Source organism: Oryx dammah, unplaced genomic scaffold (genome assembly GCF_014754425.2).
Source record: "Oryx dammah isolate SB20612 unplaced genomic scaffold, SCBI_Odam_1.1 HiC_scaffold_14, whole genome shotgun sequence".
Lineage (NCBI taxonomy): Eukaryota > Metazoa > Chordata > Mammalia > Artiodactyla > Bovidae > Oryx > Oryx dammah.
The window spans coordinates 22,310,364-22,328,349 of record NW_024070198.1 but is presented as its reverse complement, the minus strand read 5'-3'; the positions used below and the strand labels follow the sequence as shown (position 1 = coordinate 22,328,349).

General features: G+C 45.8%; 1 protein-coding gene across 2 annotated transcripts in view; it reads right to left on the bottom strand.

Annotated features, from left to right (window-relative positions):
- The window catches only part of SUFU (SUFU negative regulator of hedgehog signaling), a 110,828-nt gene extending 95,437 nt beyond the window's left edge, over positions 1-15,391 (bottom strand). Inside the window, exons 1-2 of one of the 2 annotated variants that reach the window (XM_040254306.1) lie at positions 15,035-15,391; positions 10,206-10,340 (exon numbers count right to left, since the gene is read on the bottom strand). In XM_040254306.1, coding sequence (XP_040110240.1) covers positions 10,206-10,340; positions 15,035-15,216 — 317 coding nt within the window. In that variant the 5' untranslated portion in view covers positions 15,217-15,391. The remainder of the gene's footprint in view (positions 1-10,205; positions 10,341-15,034) is intronic. The other variant, XM_040254305.1, reaches the window with a different exon arrangement.
- Between the last annotated feature and the right edge of the window lie 2,595 nt (positions 15,392-17,986).

Genomic DNA, 17,986 nt, shown 5'->3' with positions numbered 1-17,986 from the left:
ACCAGATGCCATGATCTTCGTTTTCTGAATGTTGAGCTTTAAGCCAACTTTTTCACTCTCCTCTTTCACTTTCATCAAGAGGCTCTTTCATTCTTCACTTTCTGCCATAAGGGTGGTGTCATCTGCATGTCTGAGGTTATTGATATTTCTCCCGGCAATCTTAATTCCAGCTTGTGCTTCTTCCAGCCCAGCGTTTCTCATGATGTACTCTGCATATAAGTTAAATAAGTAGGGTGACAATATACAGCCTTGACGTAACTCCTTTTCCTATTTGGAACCAGTCTGTTGTTCCATGTCCAGTTCTAACTGTTGCTTCCGGACCTGCATATAGATTTCTCAAGAGGCAGGTCAGGTGGTCTGGTATTCCCATTTCTTTCAGAATTTTCCACAGTTTATTGTGATCCACACAGTCAAAGGCTTTGGCATAGTCAATAAAGCAGAAATAGATGTTTTTCTGGAACTCTCTTGCTTTTTCAGAAAAGGTAAAACTAAAGAGGAAAACAATCACTGGTTGTCAGGGGTCTGGGAGGAGGGAAGAAGGGATAGAAAGGCAAAGCACAGAGCATTTGGGGCAGTGAAACTATTCTGTATAAGATACTCTAAGGGTAGATACAGGATATATATTTGTCAAAACCCACAGAACTATATAACAAAAAGAATGAACCCTAATGGAAACTAGAGGGCATTAGCTAGTAATAATGTATCCATACTGGATCATCCGTTGTAACAAATATGCCACACTAACAAAAGCAATTTAGTAACAGGGAAATTACATGCAGAGGCAAGAAGGGGTATATGAGAACTCTTTGGACTGTTCAATTTTCTTCAAACCTAAAACTGCTTTAAAATATTAAGCCTATTAATTAAAAATAAACATTACAGACATTAAGATGTTTTAAAATATGATATGACAGTTTGCATTGAATACAATGACAGAGGAAAAATATATCCTCTGCAGAGTGATAAGACAACTTCATTTCAGACCAAAAATCCTTTCCATGTTGACACTACAGACACCTCAGCTAGAAGGTATGAATACTCCTGGCTTTGAAGTGTTCTTCATTTCTACACCCTCTCCCCAGAAAGAATGATCAGATGGTCCACACATTCTATGCAAGATATCCTCTGCGCTACTGGAATGCTGGGCACATCCCTGACCACACAGGAAGCACGACCACGTGAACCTGACATCCAAGTCAGAAGCATCAACTTTGTGTTCTTAAGAGTCCCAGACTTTGCTGGAAACCTACTAAAAATGGTTACAGTAAGGCTGCAGAAGGCTTGACTTAAATTTGACAAAGGATCCTGTCACCCACCCCCTTGCCATTCCCTGGCAGGACTCTTTCATTACAAACTTGCTTCAATACCCAGGTCAACATTTCCCCTGCAAAGCACTTCCTGCTTCCCTAGTCACACTCCATTAATCCAAGATACCTTTGAACTGAGATGCATGATAGTAATAGTGGTCTGAGGGGGACCTCCCACCACACTCCCTGTATGTGGAGGAAGGAAAGGGTGAGGGCTGCTGGAGCCAAACTGCCTGGGTTGATGGCCCAGCTCCAGCATTCCCTTGCTGGGTGGATAAGTTCTCTAACATCTCTGTGCTTCAGTTTCCTTGTAAAATAAGCTTAATAATACCTACCACACAGAGCTGTTGTGAGGATTCAATGAGTTTATATAAAACACTTAGAAGAGTGCCTTGCACACAGTAGGAGTTACAATTATCATTACATGGTTTAAGATTCCTGAAGCACTGAAGACTACAGGGTGAGGGGAGACAGCCGCAAAGCCTCAGAGTCAGGTAAAGCCAAAAGCTCCTCCCAGCCCTAATTCTCATTGTTGCCTCTTTGCCAGGGACTCTGCAACTCTTACCAAGTATATACAGTGGGTATTTCAAGGACAGGAGCTAAGTATGACTTTTCATTGATCTCCACCACTACCCAAACACATCACCTTCTCCAGTGTTCTGCCTGCTGTTCTTGTTATTTAGTTGCTCAGTTGTGTCCAACTCTTTTGTGACCCCATGGACTGTAGCCCACCAGCCTCTTCTGTCCACGGGATTTCCCAGGCAAGAATACTGGAGTGGGTTGCCATTTCCTTCTCCAGGGGATCTTCCTGACCCAGGAATGGAACCCATGTCTCCTGCATTGGCAGGTGGATTCTTTACCACTGAGCCACCTGGGGAAGTCCATTCTGCCATCGTTGGGATTCTGTGCAGCTCTGCTGTTGGAGTGTGCTGCACAGCCTGGTGCTCTGTGGAGAGCTCAGCAGGCAGGTCAGCAAGCTGTGCAGGGATGGGGAGCCCACTCCCAGTGGGCTCAGGTCAGTGAGGACAAGACCTCTCCACACACATTTTAGGATCAGACAGCAGAACAGAGCTACTGAAAACAGGAAATGTAGTTGACTGGGAGACCCAAGAGGCAGGACAGAGGAATGAATTTAGGAGCCAAAGACCAGAGTCCTGAGTCAGGATCTCTGAGTCAGAATACTGGGAAAGGGAGATGCTGGCAAACCCAGACCCAGAACATGGCAGGTGTGAGGACCAGCATACTTGGGAAAAACTGCGGCATGGAAGATGGGAGTCGAAAAGCATGTGCTAGCAGAGAAGAATGCTGGGACTTTGAGATCTGATCACATCAAACCCATAAGTGCTTCCGAGTTTCTTCCCTTCTCCCTGCAGGAAGAGGAAACTTCCCGATGCTGACCAACCTGGCACCACACCAGCCTGGCAGTCACCCCAGATTAATCAGGCCTCTCGGACTGTTCAGTTTGACTGGGCCAGTTCAAGGAATCTCTTCCCAACTGCCACCTTATTGAAGGACTCCTTGAACTGGAAAATTTAGAAACTTTATACCATGAAGGAAGAGAGAATCCATGTTGCAAATGAAATGCTTTACAGAGGATAAAGCCACATACCCACACAGATCTGCTAAGAACCCCACAATGCCTCAGGTCTTCCGTGGTTACAAAAGAAAAGGAATTCTCAAAGTTTCAAAATTCAAGATGCGGGGCCTGAAATCCAGCCCAGAGCAGTAGTTTCTGCCTCAGGGAGAGCTCTATTGCTACTGCTGGCCCTTCTGCCCATTCCTGGGCCAAGACCAAGGACACCCCATTCTCTCCAGGTAGCCCAGGTCCCCTGCCCTTAGCAGAGAACATCATCATTTCACACGGTCATATGAAACTAATGAAACTAACCACCTCTGAGATGAAAGACAGAGAGGAACCAAAGCATCAGCAAGGCCTGCCTTCCACTGAACTTGCAAAGGACTTCCTCAGCCTGCTGTGCCCAGCCAGGGAGAGGGCCTGCCATCTGTGGGTGTCTAGAGAGACATCCAGTTGTCAGCCTCTGGAGAGCCCTGGGAAGAAAGCAAAGGCCAACTAGCAGAGGACCTGCACTCCCAGAACAGGTATGTTATGGCAACGAGCAGGATCTCCACTGGAAACCCCAGGGGATGAAATGGCATGTTAAAAAGTTCCTGCCAACCAAGTTCTGAGAGAGGAAAATGAGCATTTCCCAACTGCAGGGGACCAAGGCCACGCAAAACAACAAGTGGAAAAGTTAATCTGTATCCAGTGTTTTAATAAATAATTCATTCGGTGCAGAGCCCAGATGGGAGAAACCCAAAGGGAAGAGAAGGTTCTCCACCAGCCCAGCAGAGGCAGCCATGGGGAGCCAGTTAGCAGCAGCTCCAGGCCCCTGGGGTGAGAGAACACCTCTCCACTCTATGACACATCTGCCAAGAAGCCAGGGTCTGTGGGGCAAAGCCCAGATCAACCGTGGAGGTAGAGTCGCGGTATGGGCTCTGCCCTCTGGAGCTGCCAGTCTGCAAGCCAACACCACACAAAGGCTGGCTCTGGAACCAGCCCGGCATGAACAGCAGATGACCTGCCCAGTGGAATCCCACCAGGGAAGTCTGTCTGAGATCACAAACACACTCTGAAACTAGCCAGCCTCCTGCGCCTCAGTCAGACCCCCGGTAGCCTGGGTCCTGCTGGGACTGCTGGCAGGGCCAGGGACAGCCAGAAATTCCCACGGAGAGGGGTGCTGAAGCCACTTCTTCCACAGCCCTGCAAAGCCCCACATTCCAGTCCGCAGCTGCCCGGCCACAAAAAGAAGAGCCAGAGCTGCAGGCTTCCGACAGGCATTTGGCAGCTGAAGCTCAGCTGTCTCACACCTCTCAAGCCGGGGGGGTGGGGGACCAGGACAATCTTGGCCACTGAAATCAGCTGAGGGTGGCCTTAGGGTTCCTAGAAAAGCACGCCCATCTCCCATGTGGCTGCCCCGAGATGGAACTTGTTCCAGCTCTCCAACTTTAGAAATAGCCTCTTAAGAACCTTTTAATTCAAACAAGTGCTCTCTTGTCCTGTTTCTTTAGTGAATGTGAACGGGGAAAGAACTTGGATAAAACTGGCCAACCCAGGGCTCATCCAATCAGTTTGCCCTTCACCTCTCTCAGGGCTACCAGGGTGGGGCTCCCCTCCTGCTCACTGAAGAAAGCCTGCCAGGAGCAAGAAGAAACCCAGGGGACCCCCACCCTGGGCTTCTGCCTGTCCTGTCCCTGTCCTCCATAAGCTATGAGGATAAAGTAAGACCTTAGTGGGAAGAGGTACACAGTAGGCATTTAATAAATGCTGTTGGCTGATTAAAATGGAAAAGCAATACAGAACAATAGCTAAGAACACAGGCTTTGGGGTTGCTACAACTGATTGCTAATTTACCACATGTGCAATAAGTTCTCTAAGTGTAAATTTCTGTATCTATGAGCAAGAGGTAATAAGAATTCCCTATGTCATATAATTACTATAAGGATAATATAAAGAACTTAGCACTACTCTAGTCAAAACTAAAAAGAAAAAAAGTTTGCTTATATTATTACCTTAAAGACAAACAATGCTCTGTACATATTCCTTTCTCCCCAATCAGGAGAGAACACACAGAACATTTTATTTTTTACTTTTTACACTTTTTAAAAAAAATTGAAGTAGAGTTGATTTATATTGTTGTGTTAGTTTCTGGTGGACAGCAAAGTCATTCAGTCATACACATATATTCTTTTTCATTATGGTTTATTAGAGGATATTGAAAATAGTTCCCTGAGCTATATACAGCAGGACCTTGTTACACAGAACATTTTAGATGTCAGGAGACCCTGCTGCTGACAGGTCAGGAGACATTAACTTGCTATATGGCCTTTGGTAGGCTACTGTACTTTCTCAATTGCACAATTAAGAGAGATGGATTAATCAGTGTTTCCCATTTGTCTGTGACTAAATAATACTGACTCATACTTTTAAAAAAAAATTCTCTTCTCAACTGTCTTTCAACTTTTCTAATCATACCTATGGCCAGGTTCTGTTTGGTGTTCAGTTCAGTTCAGTTCAGTTCAGTCGCTCAGTCATGTCTGACTCTTTGCGACCCCATGAACCACAGCATGCCAGGCCTCCCTGTCCATCACCAACTCCCAGAATTCACTCAGACTCATGTCCATAGAGTCGGTGATGCCATCCAGCCATCTCATCTTCTGTCGTCCCCTTGTCCTCCTGCCCTCAATCCCTCCCAGCATCAGGGTCTTTTCAAATGAGCCAACTCTTTGCATGAGGTGGCCAAAGTATTGCAGTTTCAGCTTTAGCATCAGTCCTTCCAATGAACACCCAGGACTGATCTCCTTTAGGATGGACTGGTTGGATCTCCTTGCAGTCCAAGGGACTCTCAAGAGTCTTCTCCAACACCACAGTTCAAAAGCATCAATTCTTCGGTGCTCAGCTTTCTTCGCAGTCCAATTCTCACATCCATACATGACTGGAAAAACCATAGCCTTGACTAGACTGACCTTTGTTGGCAAGGTAATGTCTCTGCTTTTTAATATGCTATCTAGGTTGGTCAAACTTTCCTTCCAAGAAGTAAGCGTCTTTTAATTTCATGGCTGCAATCACCATCTGCAGTGATTTTGGAGCCCAGAAAAATAAAGTCAGCCACTGTTTCCATTGTTTCCCCATCTATTTCCCATGAAGTGATGGGACCAGATGCTGTGATCTTAGTTTTCTGAATGTTGAGCTTTAAGCCAACTTTTTCACTCTCCTCTTTCACTTTCATCAAGAGGCTTTTTAGTTCCTCTTCACTTTCTGCCATAATACTTCACTCATACTTACTAATCTCTTGGACAGAGAAAGCTGACCTCAGGCTTAGAATCTTCTCTGACAGACCAGAATTGAGCTAGAATTTAATAACATTGCTTTGTTATCACTATGTTTACTTTAATAAGTACCTTTAAATTACAGCAAGTGATAATGGTTTCCCATATATGGTAATGAGTTAACTTTTTTTTTGTTGGCCACAGCATGTGAGAACTTTCCCCAACCAGGGACTGAACCCATGTGCCCTGCTGTTCTAACCACTGGATGACCAGTGTGATTTAACTTTTAAAAAGATATCAATTTTTTAAAAGGAGATTAGTTTAAAGAGAACATAAAGTAGGTAATATACTACAGGTGACAAAAATTATGAAGGCAGCAGTAAAAATTTTGGAAATACTGGGCTAGAAGATTTTGAAAGCTCCTCTTAGTTCCCAAAGTGAATGTTTGTGCCTGAGAGTGTCAGACTGCAGATCTCCCCCAATCCCTTCCTACAAGGTTCCTCTCCAACTTCACTTCCTCCCTGGAGCTTCTTCCAATCCAGCAGCCCGACTACAAGTCGCTTGCTCCACTGTCCTCCCAGATCATGTTCCACATCATCATGGATCACAGCATTTATTTACTCAGTATCTTTACATTTATCCTCCCTCTACAGCAAGTACTCCTTGAGACAGGAATTTTGCCTTGGCATATTATCCTCAAGACATCTTATCCCTAAGACATCTGTGTCCAGTACAAAATAGAACTTCAGCACGTGATGAATGCTGTATAAATGAACCGAGGCTTCTGCCCTTTTGTTCGCTGAATGAGAAGTCAAAACACAATGTAAGAAGACTGTTGCCAGAAATTCATTTGTTATAATTCCAACTCAACACCTCTTAGCTCTTAAGCTGGGTGAGAGAACACTCACCTTTCTGAACTCAGTTTCAAGTGCTAAATTAAATGAGAATTCATGAACCAGTTTTAAAGAGGGCTCGCCACATGAAATGTTTGGAAAAGCAAACTTTTCTTCAAGAAACTTACCAGGATCAAGAAGAGACCAGTCACACCAGCACAAGACCAATTACAAAGGTACTTTTGACTTCTGCAACATAGACCAGAACTCAGTAAATATCCAAGAACGTCCCTCCCCTGTGCTTCCAGTGACAGGTTTTAATACCAGAAAATCCTAGGCTTGAATAGTGAGATAAAAGCCCAAAGGGAGGTCTCACCATTGTCATGAATGACATCTGAATATCAAAGTGTTTTATCACATAGAAATGACACACATATACAGGGGGACTGCTAAACACAGAAAGGCCCTTTTTCAAATTGAGAGGTTGCCTTTCCTGAAACATAGAACCTTCTCAATTATGTTCTTCATGTCAACTGGGCCTTGGACTCATATCTCAGTGGCGGGTAGACTGTATGAATCTTTAGGTCACATAGAAAACAGTATTTTTTTTAACTGGAATAAATCTGTCAACAAAAAGGTACAGGCTAGCGGCACTAAATATCTTCTGCAGGTTCTTATTAAAAATATAAACTAAAGTCCAGCACAGTCCGTTTACTCCCGCATCTGTTTGCTATTCTATCTCCATTATTAATAATGTAATGCAGGGTCTTGATTCAAGCAAGATTAATTCCCTGTTCTCAAAGCCTTCTGCTGACACTGCAATGAATATGTCTGGAAGGCTATAAAGGGCAGGCCCAGGCATTGCTCCCAACACGTGATCAGTGAGGAGACGGGGCCTGGGCCTCTGAACTTAACAAGAGTGAAGAGGAAGTTGAGTTGAGCCTTGATCAGAGAGGTGGTATAGCCCAGTGGTTAAGAGCTCAGACTCTGAACAGCTCAAGTCAATCCTAGCTCTTTTATAGCCTAGATGTGTGACTTTTGACAATTCATTCAACCTCTCCAGGGACTCAGTTTCCTCGTGTACCAAACAGAGATAACAAAAAGACCTGATAAGATTGTAAAGCATTTGACACACTGATATGAAACAGTAAGAACTAAAACAAAGCAAAAAAAAAAGAAGAATATTATCATCTTCTTCAGAATCATCTCCAGAATCAGCCTCTTATGCTGAGGCAGGGCAGGAAGAGCCTGGCTACTCTTTCAATTTACACACACTAAGCAGCCTTCACCAAGATACCAAAAGGATGGCAATAAAAAGATAATATGCAAAGCGAAAATAGGAAAAGATATAATAGAAATCGGCTCTTGCTTAACCATGCTAATAAGGGGGAGGGAAAACTACATTAAAATTGAAGAACCCTTCCCTCAAAAGAATATAGATGGAAAAATTTTTATTATACATTATTTAAAAATTATTAGAGAACATGATATAATTGTTTAAGAGTCAATGGAGTATAGTCATTAAGAGTACTATCTCTGTTAGAATCCTGGTTTCAGCACTTCCAAACTGTGTGACCTTAAGCAAATTATAGAATCTCTTTGTATCTCAGTTTCCTCAACAGTAAAATGAGGCAAATATCAGTACCTACCAGTATTTTAGGGTTGTGGTGAAAATTAGTTAATACATATACATATAAAGTGATTAGAAGAGTACTTGGCTCATATTAATAATTCATGCTTAACAACTGTTAGGTGTTATTATTTTGTTGCTGCTATTTTTTCAGCTGACGATGTTTAACTTAATATTAAAATGTATTTAAAATCAGTGATTAGAAAGGGAAGTAGGGGAGGCAGGTAGGATTGAGAAGTGTCACAGGGCAGCAAACGGAAGATAGACTAGGATAAAAAATGTCCTGCAGCTGATCTGAGCACAGATAACTAGAGGTAAAAAGGAAGTAGGTAAGATCCACAGAGGAACAGAGATGTACATATTCATGATAAAGCAAGTAGAATAAAATATTAATGGTAAAATCCAGGGAGTGGTATATGATTGATTGTTCACTGTAAAACTCTTTCAACTTTGCTTCTTTTAAAATTTTTATAATAATCTAGAGGGGGCAAATGGAGAAGGAAACGGCAGCCCACTCCAGTGTTCTTGCCTGGAGAATCCCAGGGACGGGGGAGCCTGGTGGGCTGCCGTCTGTGGGGTCGCGCAGAGTCGGACATGACTGAAGCGACTCAGCAGCAGCAGCAGAGGGGGCAAAAGGAAGCAGACCTAGAGGAATCAACTCAACTTTTGGGTCACAGCTATGCTGCCTGTACTCTGAGCTCAAACATCACAACAAGCTTGGAGAAACCTAACAGTTTTGGAATTCTCTCTCATCGACACTTTCCTGCACCAGATGAGTAGAGCTCAGGTCCTGATCTGGACCACATCGGCACAAGTGGCTACAGGCGGAGGGCAGAAACCCAGATGTTCCACGTGAGAAATGCCAAACTCAAGGGACTATGACGTGATCCTCTCTGCTCAGCAAAACTTTGCTAGGGAAATCAAAATAAAGGAAGTCTTGTGCAGGCTTCGGAAGCAGGAGGGCGGACCTCTGACCTGCTTCTGACCTGCATGGACACTGCCCAGGTTCGAAGCGACAGGCACAGTCAGTCAGGCGGCACTTGAGGTAAGAAAGGGAGTGGGTCTTGGATCTCGTAAGCCCCTAAAGACCTAGCAGCCCCCTGGGGTCTAAGAAGTCTTGTGACTCACAAGGTGAAACAAACCCACTGTAAAAGTTAAATCAGAGCTGCCTTTTTGCGCCCAAACTGATGATGATATCAGTTTGCGGCCTGGGATTATAAGCAGGAGCCCCCAGAAGTGCAATATGAAGTCTCACCTGTGGGGTGGATGCACTGCTCGGTACCCTTTCCCAATTGGGACTCCAGATTGCTATCATTCAGGACTTCCCAGCACTGTTCAACTCTGGATGTAGACGTCAGCTCAATTTGGTGATGTACACGCTGTTACTTCTCTCTATGGTTTCTATTTCTTTTCCTTCTAATGACTGTATATTGAAATTAAGTTAATCTATTAAAAGTTGAAATTATTTATTTGTATGTAATGAGTGATTTCTTTTGTTAACAAATCCTTCAAACCTAAAATGAAAGTAAAACTTTCGGCAAAACAAAACTCAGAAATAAGGCTCAAGGCTAGGGAAGAGGGAGATAGAAGGCAAGAGTATACACTTACTCATGGACTCTGTTGTCACCATAGAGATCGCTCAGGCCAAAGCTGATGTAGTGCCAGTGCTCAGGGATGTTGGCAGAGGGGTTCCCCACATTCCTGTACATGCTAACATAGTCCAAGGGGTCTGGGCCACCCAACCTGCAAAAGACAAAACACAGGGATGTCAGCGTAAACCTTAAAGCAGACAACGTGAAGCTAAAGGGCTCTGCCTTACAAACCTACAGGCCCCATCCTGGACGAATCTGGGGTCAAAGAGAACGAAAGGGAGGGCCACACCTCTCTAGGATAAGACCAAAGGATGGGCAGCTGGAGGTAGCCCAGCTACACAAGCACAAGAGGCTCCCTTCTCCTATCTCAGGTAGAACCTCTTTCAGAAATAAAACAGACTGATTGCTCCCTTTGAGTTCCTTCTGTTTCAAGTTACCAACCCCAAGTGGGATTGGCAGGGATTATCTCTCTTCCACGGTGCCTGTAAACACGCCAAGCTTCAAGGCAAGAAGTGCATCAGTCAATCAATGTGCCTCTGTTGAAAGACCATCCTGAGCATCTCCAATGGGCATTGTTACTGGAAGCAGAGGCTCGGCCCCACTCCTGCCTCTTAGACAGCTAATTCCTGAAAGACCATATTGTGCCCTATGTTAATTATAGTTTGTTCTAAACAGACCCAATGCCTCCAGATCCCAGCCTGAACACCCCAGACCAAAGCTGGTCTTTTATCATGCAAGTGACAAAGGCCAAACTTAGGCTAGCTTAGTTCTGCACAGAGAACTGCAGCAGGAGCCCGGCTGAGCCCTGTGAGGTCTTGCAACTGCAAGATGATCCCGGGAGACGGCTGCCTGAAAGGTAGAGCTGGAACATTAAATGATTCAGGGCCTCTGAGGACCACATTAGACTTCCCCATAATTCCAACAGAGAGGCAGCTGAGGAAGAAATTCAGTCATTAGCTCACTCTGAGGATTTAATTCAAGAAGGGTCCCTTTAGCAGAGTAATTAGTGATCTTTTTAAAAGAATCCTGCTTTTCTTCAGAATGGAGAGGGAAACGTGGTAGACCCGAGAGGCAGACTAAATGGAAACCATTAGCACAAGGAAGTCTGCATTTAGCCCCCAAACCCTGTACTTGAGCTGCCTTGGACATCGGACGGTTCCACAGACTGCAAAAACTTTGCTTGACCCTGGGACAAGGATGGGGTACACTTGGGATTGGGGATTATATGCTGAAAGAACACAACCAACCAAATAAAAGATGTTACACGTATGTGATCCCAGCCAACATGCCAGTACCACACGATGCAAACACTATTTAAAACCAGTAGGTTTGGTTTCACCCTCTTTTGCCAGGACATTATTTGCCTTTGCAGAAGTCCTTATTCTCTGCTGGGAAATGCTAAGTTATTTATAGGACTTGCAAGAAAGTCGCTACAAATAGCTTAGAATCTCAACAGAGTGGATTAGGAAAAGGGATAAATCTCCATGTCTTTCCTTAACTCTGCTTTTGCCAAGTTAGTCACTCAGTCATCTCTGACTCTATACAACCCCATGAAATGTAGCCTACCAGGCTCCTCTGTCCATGGAGTTCTCCAGGCACAAATACTGGAGTGAGTGGGTAAACCATTTGACTAATTCTACAATCATTTGGATTTAGAAAAGTTTGTTGGGGAAAAGAAGAAAGAAAGGGTGGTTACCCCTGCAAGGACCTCATGATAACTGCAGAGCCCTGGAACAGGTGGGAATGATTACAGGCTCCACATCTGCTCTAGTCTCCCTGCTGCCGAGTCCCAGTTCTGCCCAGCCTTCAGCCTAGGTCCCTCCAGCAACAAGGGGCAAAACTGTGTCCACTCTTCTGTGCTCCCCATCTACCACATCCCTGACAGCCCTGGCCAAGCCTCCCAAAGGGCATTTCATCAAAGAGAGAGGCTTTACCTCAAAACTCCATCTGCAGCAAAGGACCGAGAGTCAAACAAAATTAGCCTTTTCTCTAAGTACATAGTGTTCTATTCTACTCACTCGGAGACCTGATAGGAAGCAGATGAGTATGTGGAAAATCATCATATTTTGCACTTAAAAAAAGATGTTATCCCAGGACCCAGATCATCCCTCAGTGTAAGCCCCTGAACACCTGACTTCACAGGGAAGTTGCCAGAGTGACCCAGGGCACTGGCTCTACTTCAGCTCCCTGACCAATAAAGCCTCAGCTTTCAGCCATGATGTCCCAGTTGGCTAGGGACTACTAGTCAAGAAAGTCATCCTTCTGTCACAAGAAAAAAGAATCTCAACATACCCTGGGCCACAGCCAAACTGAGGCAGCCTCAGTCAGTCATCCTGCTATGAAAATTGAAGAGGGCTTATAGGATCCTAAATGTGAAGGTTTATCAGTGAACCACTTTCAGGACTTAATTATGCAACCCCTTCTGAATCTTAGAAAGAACCAGTCCCTAGGCTGTTTCTTCTCATTTATTTCTGCATCCAGGCAGCATTTCTAATTTCACAAAGTGCTATACAATCGTTTTTATTCATCATTAGATGCTGGCCCATCTTTTAAGATAAGTCCTGATCTGGCTAACAAACTTGCAACAAGATGGGAAAAAAGGTTCACAGGGAGATGGAGGAAAAACCAGATTCCCAAACCAATCTTAGTCCTTTGCATGTGTTCAATATCTTTTTCTTTTTTGCCACACCTCATGGTTTGTGGAACTTCCCCAACCAGGAATCGAACCTATACCCCCTGCAGTGGAAGCACAGACTCTTAACCCCTGGACCGCCAGGGAAGCCCGTGTTCAATACTTTTTACAACTCTATCCTTCATGTCCACTTGGGTGACATAATAACAGTGGCCCAAGTCTGAGAGGGGATTTCTCCTTATACTCAAACAAGGCCTGAACCAACAGCATGCCAGAGGCAGGTCCCCTTTTTCTCACGAAGTATGCCAATAGAGTCCATCACTGTACATATTTAAATATAGTGGTACAAACCAACAAAGACCTACTGTATAGCACATGGAACTCTGCTCAATGTTATGTGGCAGTCTGGAGGGGAGAGGAATTTGGAGGAGAATGGCTATATGTGTATGTAAGGCTGAGTCCCTTCACTGTTCACCTGACACTATCACAAACATTGTTAATTGGCTATACACCAATATAGAATAAAAAGTTTATGTACTGAAAGGAAATTATCCCAGATAGCAATAAGTCAAGAAAAAGAAGTAAATGGTAAAAAAAAAAAGATAAAAATGAAATAAAATTGTCATAATTTGTAGATGAAAATAAATAAAAAGTTTAAAATGGGTGATTAAGTTATCAAGAGCTGCTTTTTACTCAGAAGACCTCTTCAAAAACTCCTCTCAACCAAAGAACACCATGCCTGCCAGAGAAAACTGTGCTGCTGGCCACACCTCCTTCTGGCTACCAGACAGAGGCAGGCTGCTCCTGCCGCTCTCCCCACGGAGCAGGTGGTTGCTCCCCAGGCCCTTCACACTGTCAGCCTCTCCACATCCTCCCACAGACATAGGGAGCTGGCCTCTGCACTAGGCAGCCCAGCTCCTGCCATCTCCAGAAGTGGTTGCCACGGAGGGAAAAGACTCAGCCCTAAAGGAAGGTAACCAGTAGAGACATCCACTCTACTCATTCCCCCTTCGGGGATACCTCCCCTTTGGTCACACCCCAAGTGCCTGCCTTGAACAGTCTTTCAGGAGCCAATGAAGGAGTTCATCTAATACAGTGCCTGCATGAAAGTGGTTTTGTACAGATTCAACTAGTTTCTTAGTCGACTTTTAGTTCAGCAAGACCATGAAGAAGAGTCCCCATAACAGAGGTGACGAGAAGAAACAGGTTACAAAAGGAATGGGAAACTAGAAAAGACCATTCCTTCCCCAGGGGCAGTCCATGTGTCCATAGGTCTGATCTTAACAGAGTTACTTGGGGACTCCTCTCAGCTCCCCTGAGGAACCGCTGCCTACATCTGGGCGCTCCAGACCACAAAGTTCCTCTTAATATCTCACTGAAGGATCCTCCCGTGTCCAAGTTCTGGATCTTCATCGTTTACAGCAGCCTCCTTCAATCCTGAGCCAAACCATGGATCTCCCTGACCCAGCCTGCCCCTGTTCTAGCCAGTGACCTAGACCAAAGCAGCCGCGGAGCCAGAGGAAGCTCTGCATGGAGTAAGAGAACCGTGCAGAGTAAGCAGAAAGTTGATGGGGAGAAGCTGCTCCATCAAACTTCAAACGCAAAAGCACTGCACTGATACGAATGTCTGAGCTCATCCGGAAGGTATCAAAATGAGACCTCCCCCTCATCCCCTCACAAGCTCAACGCTCACACCCTAACCCACAGACCCACACCCGCCCCGACCCTGTGCAGTCCCGTGCCCTCCGAGCTCCGAGCTCCTCCGGCCGCGCGGCTCCAAAGCCTTCTCAGACGCTCCTCAGGCCCCGCCTCGCCTCCCCCATCTCACTTCAGCCGCCCCCCTTCGGCTTCCCCGCGCCCACTTATGACCCCCTCCAGGCGCCCCCTCCTTTCACCACGTTTACAGTTGCCTCTCTCCGACCGTCGCCCCCTCAGCTTCTACCGACACCCCCAATTCACTCCATTCTTCTAATGCCAGTTAACCCTTCATCCTCCCCTCCCTTGCTAACCCTTCGCTACCCACAGGCTTCATTAACCCCTTTGTCCCCATTCCTAACTTGAGCCTTAACTTCTTCCCTCACAGCAGGAAGCCCTCTTCCAAGTGCTTTAACCATTCTCCTTTCCCCTCCAATTCCCTGGCAAATTACTTCGCCCCCGGCGCTTTAACCCTTCTCAGCCCGCCCCTGTCGGTCTCCGCGCGGCCCAAGACGTACCAGTACTTGACGATAGCGGTAACCTGGAGCGGGTTCGGCTGGTCTGGGTACAGGCGGCGGCACTCTCCGTAGATGGCGTGCAGTCCTGGGGGGAAGAGCGACGCGAAGGCCGGAGGGGCAGTAGGGCCAGGGGCCGGGGGCGCGGTGGGGCCGGGGGCGCCGCTAGGCCGCAACTCCGCCATCGGGGCGCGTAGGGTGCTGGGGGGACCAGGGAGGGCAGACGAGGGGGAGAGCACTGACGCGCCAGCAGGCGAACTCCTTGGGTGCGACTCCCGGAGGCGATGGGGGCTGCAGCGAGGTCTAGGCTCCGCGCCTGCGCAAGGCGCACTGTCCGCCCAGGCCGTCGCCGCGGTGGAGACGGCCAGAGGGTGCCTCGGGGGCCGCGGGGCGCTCAGGGGGCGGGGTGCCGGCGCGCCCTATTCCGGTTCCATTGGCTAATGTCTGTGCCAGTCACAGGTAGGGAAGGCGTGACTTGACAATAGGTCCCTCCTCCCTCTCTCTCCCAGAGTTGTGGGGGTGTTCCAAGGCTCTTCGCTTCCCCCTAGCGTTAGGAGGAGCCCAGGATTAAATAGAGATATTGGGACATCCTCTGAGGTGCTAGGGACCCAAGAAATCGTTGGGAAGTGCGCCGACAAAAAGCCTGTCACTGTTATGCTAACACGGTGCTCAGAAGGATTTATTTAATTAATTTATTTCAGAAGGATTTAAACATAAATGTAACAATGGATTGCTACAATGGATTGCTTCCTTCGTCCATGTAGCATTAAAAACGGAATTTTTTAGTTTCTAAGGCACCGGGTAGGAAATTATTTTCCTGCCTGCAATAACTTTACTTATAGTAATGCCTTCCACTCAATAATCTTGAAATTTCACGAGAAAAGGATAGAAGAGAGTCCTGACTACTTGGCGGAAAGTCCTGACTACTGGCTATTAACTAAAGGTCCCCACAACATGAAGGAAAAGAGGAAATAATTTATTAGAGAAAAGTGCACTGGGCTCCTTAGAAAACAGTAACACGTAATCTCTCAATTCCATTTTCTCATTCATCAGTGTCATTCTGCTGCTGCCGCTGCTGCTAAGTCGCTTCAGTCGTGTCCGACTCTGTGCGATCCCATAGACGGCAGCCCACCAGGCTCCCCCGTCCCTGGGATTTCTAGCTCCCCATGAAAATTAAAGATATACTAGAGCAGTTCCTGGGCTTCCCTCGCAGCTCAGTCGGTAAAAATCTGCCTGCAGTGCAGGAGACCTGGGTTCGATCCCTGGGTCGGGAAGATCCTGTGGTGAAGAAAATGGCAACCCACTCCAGTATTCTTGCCTGGAGAACCCCATGGACAGAGGATCCTGGCAGGCTACAAATCCATGGGATCACAAGAGTCGGACACGACTTAGCGACTAAAGAGAGAGAGAGAGAGACAACAGTTCTGAAGCTATTAGATGAAGGATGTTTTAATGACCAAAAGATCATCTATACCAGTAGTTCCAAATGTCAGTCTTCAGACCAATACTAGTATGTTGCCAAGTTTACACCTTTCCAGGAAAAACATGAGAAAATCAACCAAAAATATTTTGTTGATTATTTCCAGTACTTTGGCCACCTGATGGGAAGAACTGACTCATTGGAAAAGACCCTGATGCTCGGAAAGATTGAAGGTGGGAGGAGAAGGGGACGACAAAGGATGAGATGTTTGGAGGCATCACTGACTTAATGGACATGAGTTTGAGTAAGCTCCAGGAGTTGGTGATGGACAGGGGAAGCCTGGCGTGCTGCAATCCATGGGGTCGCAAAGAGTCGGACACGACTGAGCTGAACTGAACTGAACAAAAATTATACTTTTTTTTTTCAAAAAAAGCAAGCTTTATGCAATATACTTTACTTTGTTCTAGGAATATGTTCCTCACCTGTATGCATACTAAAATTTCCTTTTATTAGACTAAGAACGTGGTTCAGTTCAGTTCAGTTCAGTTCAGCCACTCAGTCGTGTCCCACTCTTTATGACCCCATGAACCGCAGCACGCCAGGCCTCCCTGTCCATCAACAACTCCTGGAGTCCACCCAAACCCATGTCCATTGAGTTGGTGATGCCATCCAACGATCTCATCCTCTGTCGTCCCCTTCTCCTCCTGCCCTCAATCTTTCCCAGTATCAGGGTCTTTTCTAATGAGTCAGCTCTTCGCATCAGGTGGCCAAAGTATTATTGGAGCTTCAGCTTCAAAATCAGTCCTACAATGAACACCCAGGACTGATCTCCTTTAGGATGGACTGGTTGGATCTCCTTGCAGTCCAAGGGACTCTCAAGAGTCTTCTCCAACACCACAGTTCAAAAGCATCAATTCTAAAAAAAAAAAAGCATCAATTCTTTGGCGCTCAGCTTTCTTCACAGTCCAATTCTCACATCCATACATGACTACTGGAAAAACCATAGCCTTGACTAGATGGATCTTTGTTGGCAAAATAATGTCTCTGCTTTTGAATATGCTATCTAGGTTGGTCATAACTTTTCTTCCAAGGAGTAAGCGTCTTTTAATTTCATGGCTGCAGTCACCATCTGCAGTGATTTTGGAGCCCCCCAAAATAAAGTCTGATACTGTTTCCCCTGTTTCCCTATCTATTTGCCATGAAATGATGGGACCAGATGCCATGATCTTCGTTTTCTGAATGTTGAGCTTTAAGCCAACTTTTTCACTCTCCTCTTTCACTTTCATCAAGAGGATTTTTAGTTCCTCTTCACTTTCTGCCATAAGGGTGGTGTCATCTGCATATCTGAGGTGATTGATATTTCTCCCGGCAATCTTGATTACAGCTTGGGCTTCATCCAGCCCAGCGTTTCTCATGATGTACTCCGCATATAAATTAAATAAGCAGCATGACAATATACAGCCTTGACATACTCCTTTTCCTATTTGGAACCAATCTGTTGTTCCATGCCCAGCTCTAACAGTTGCTTCCTGACC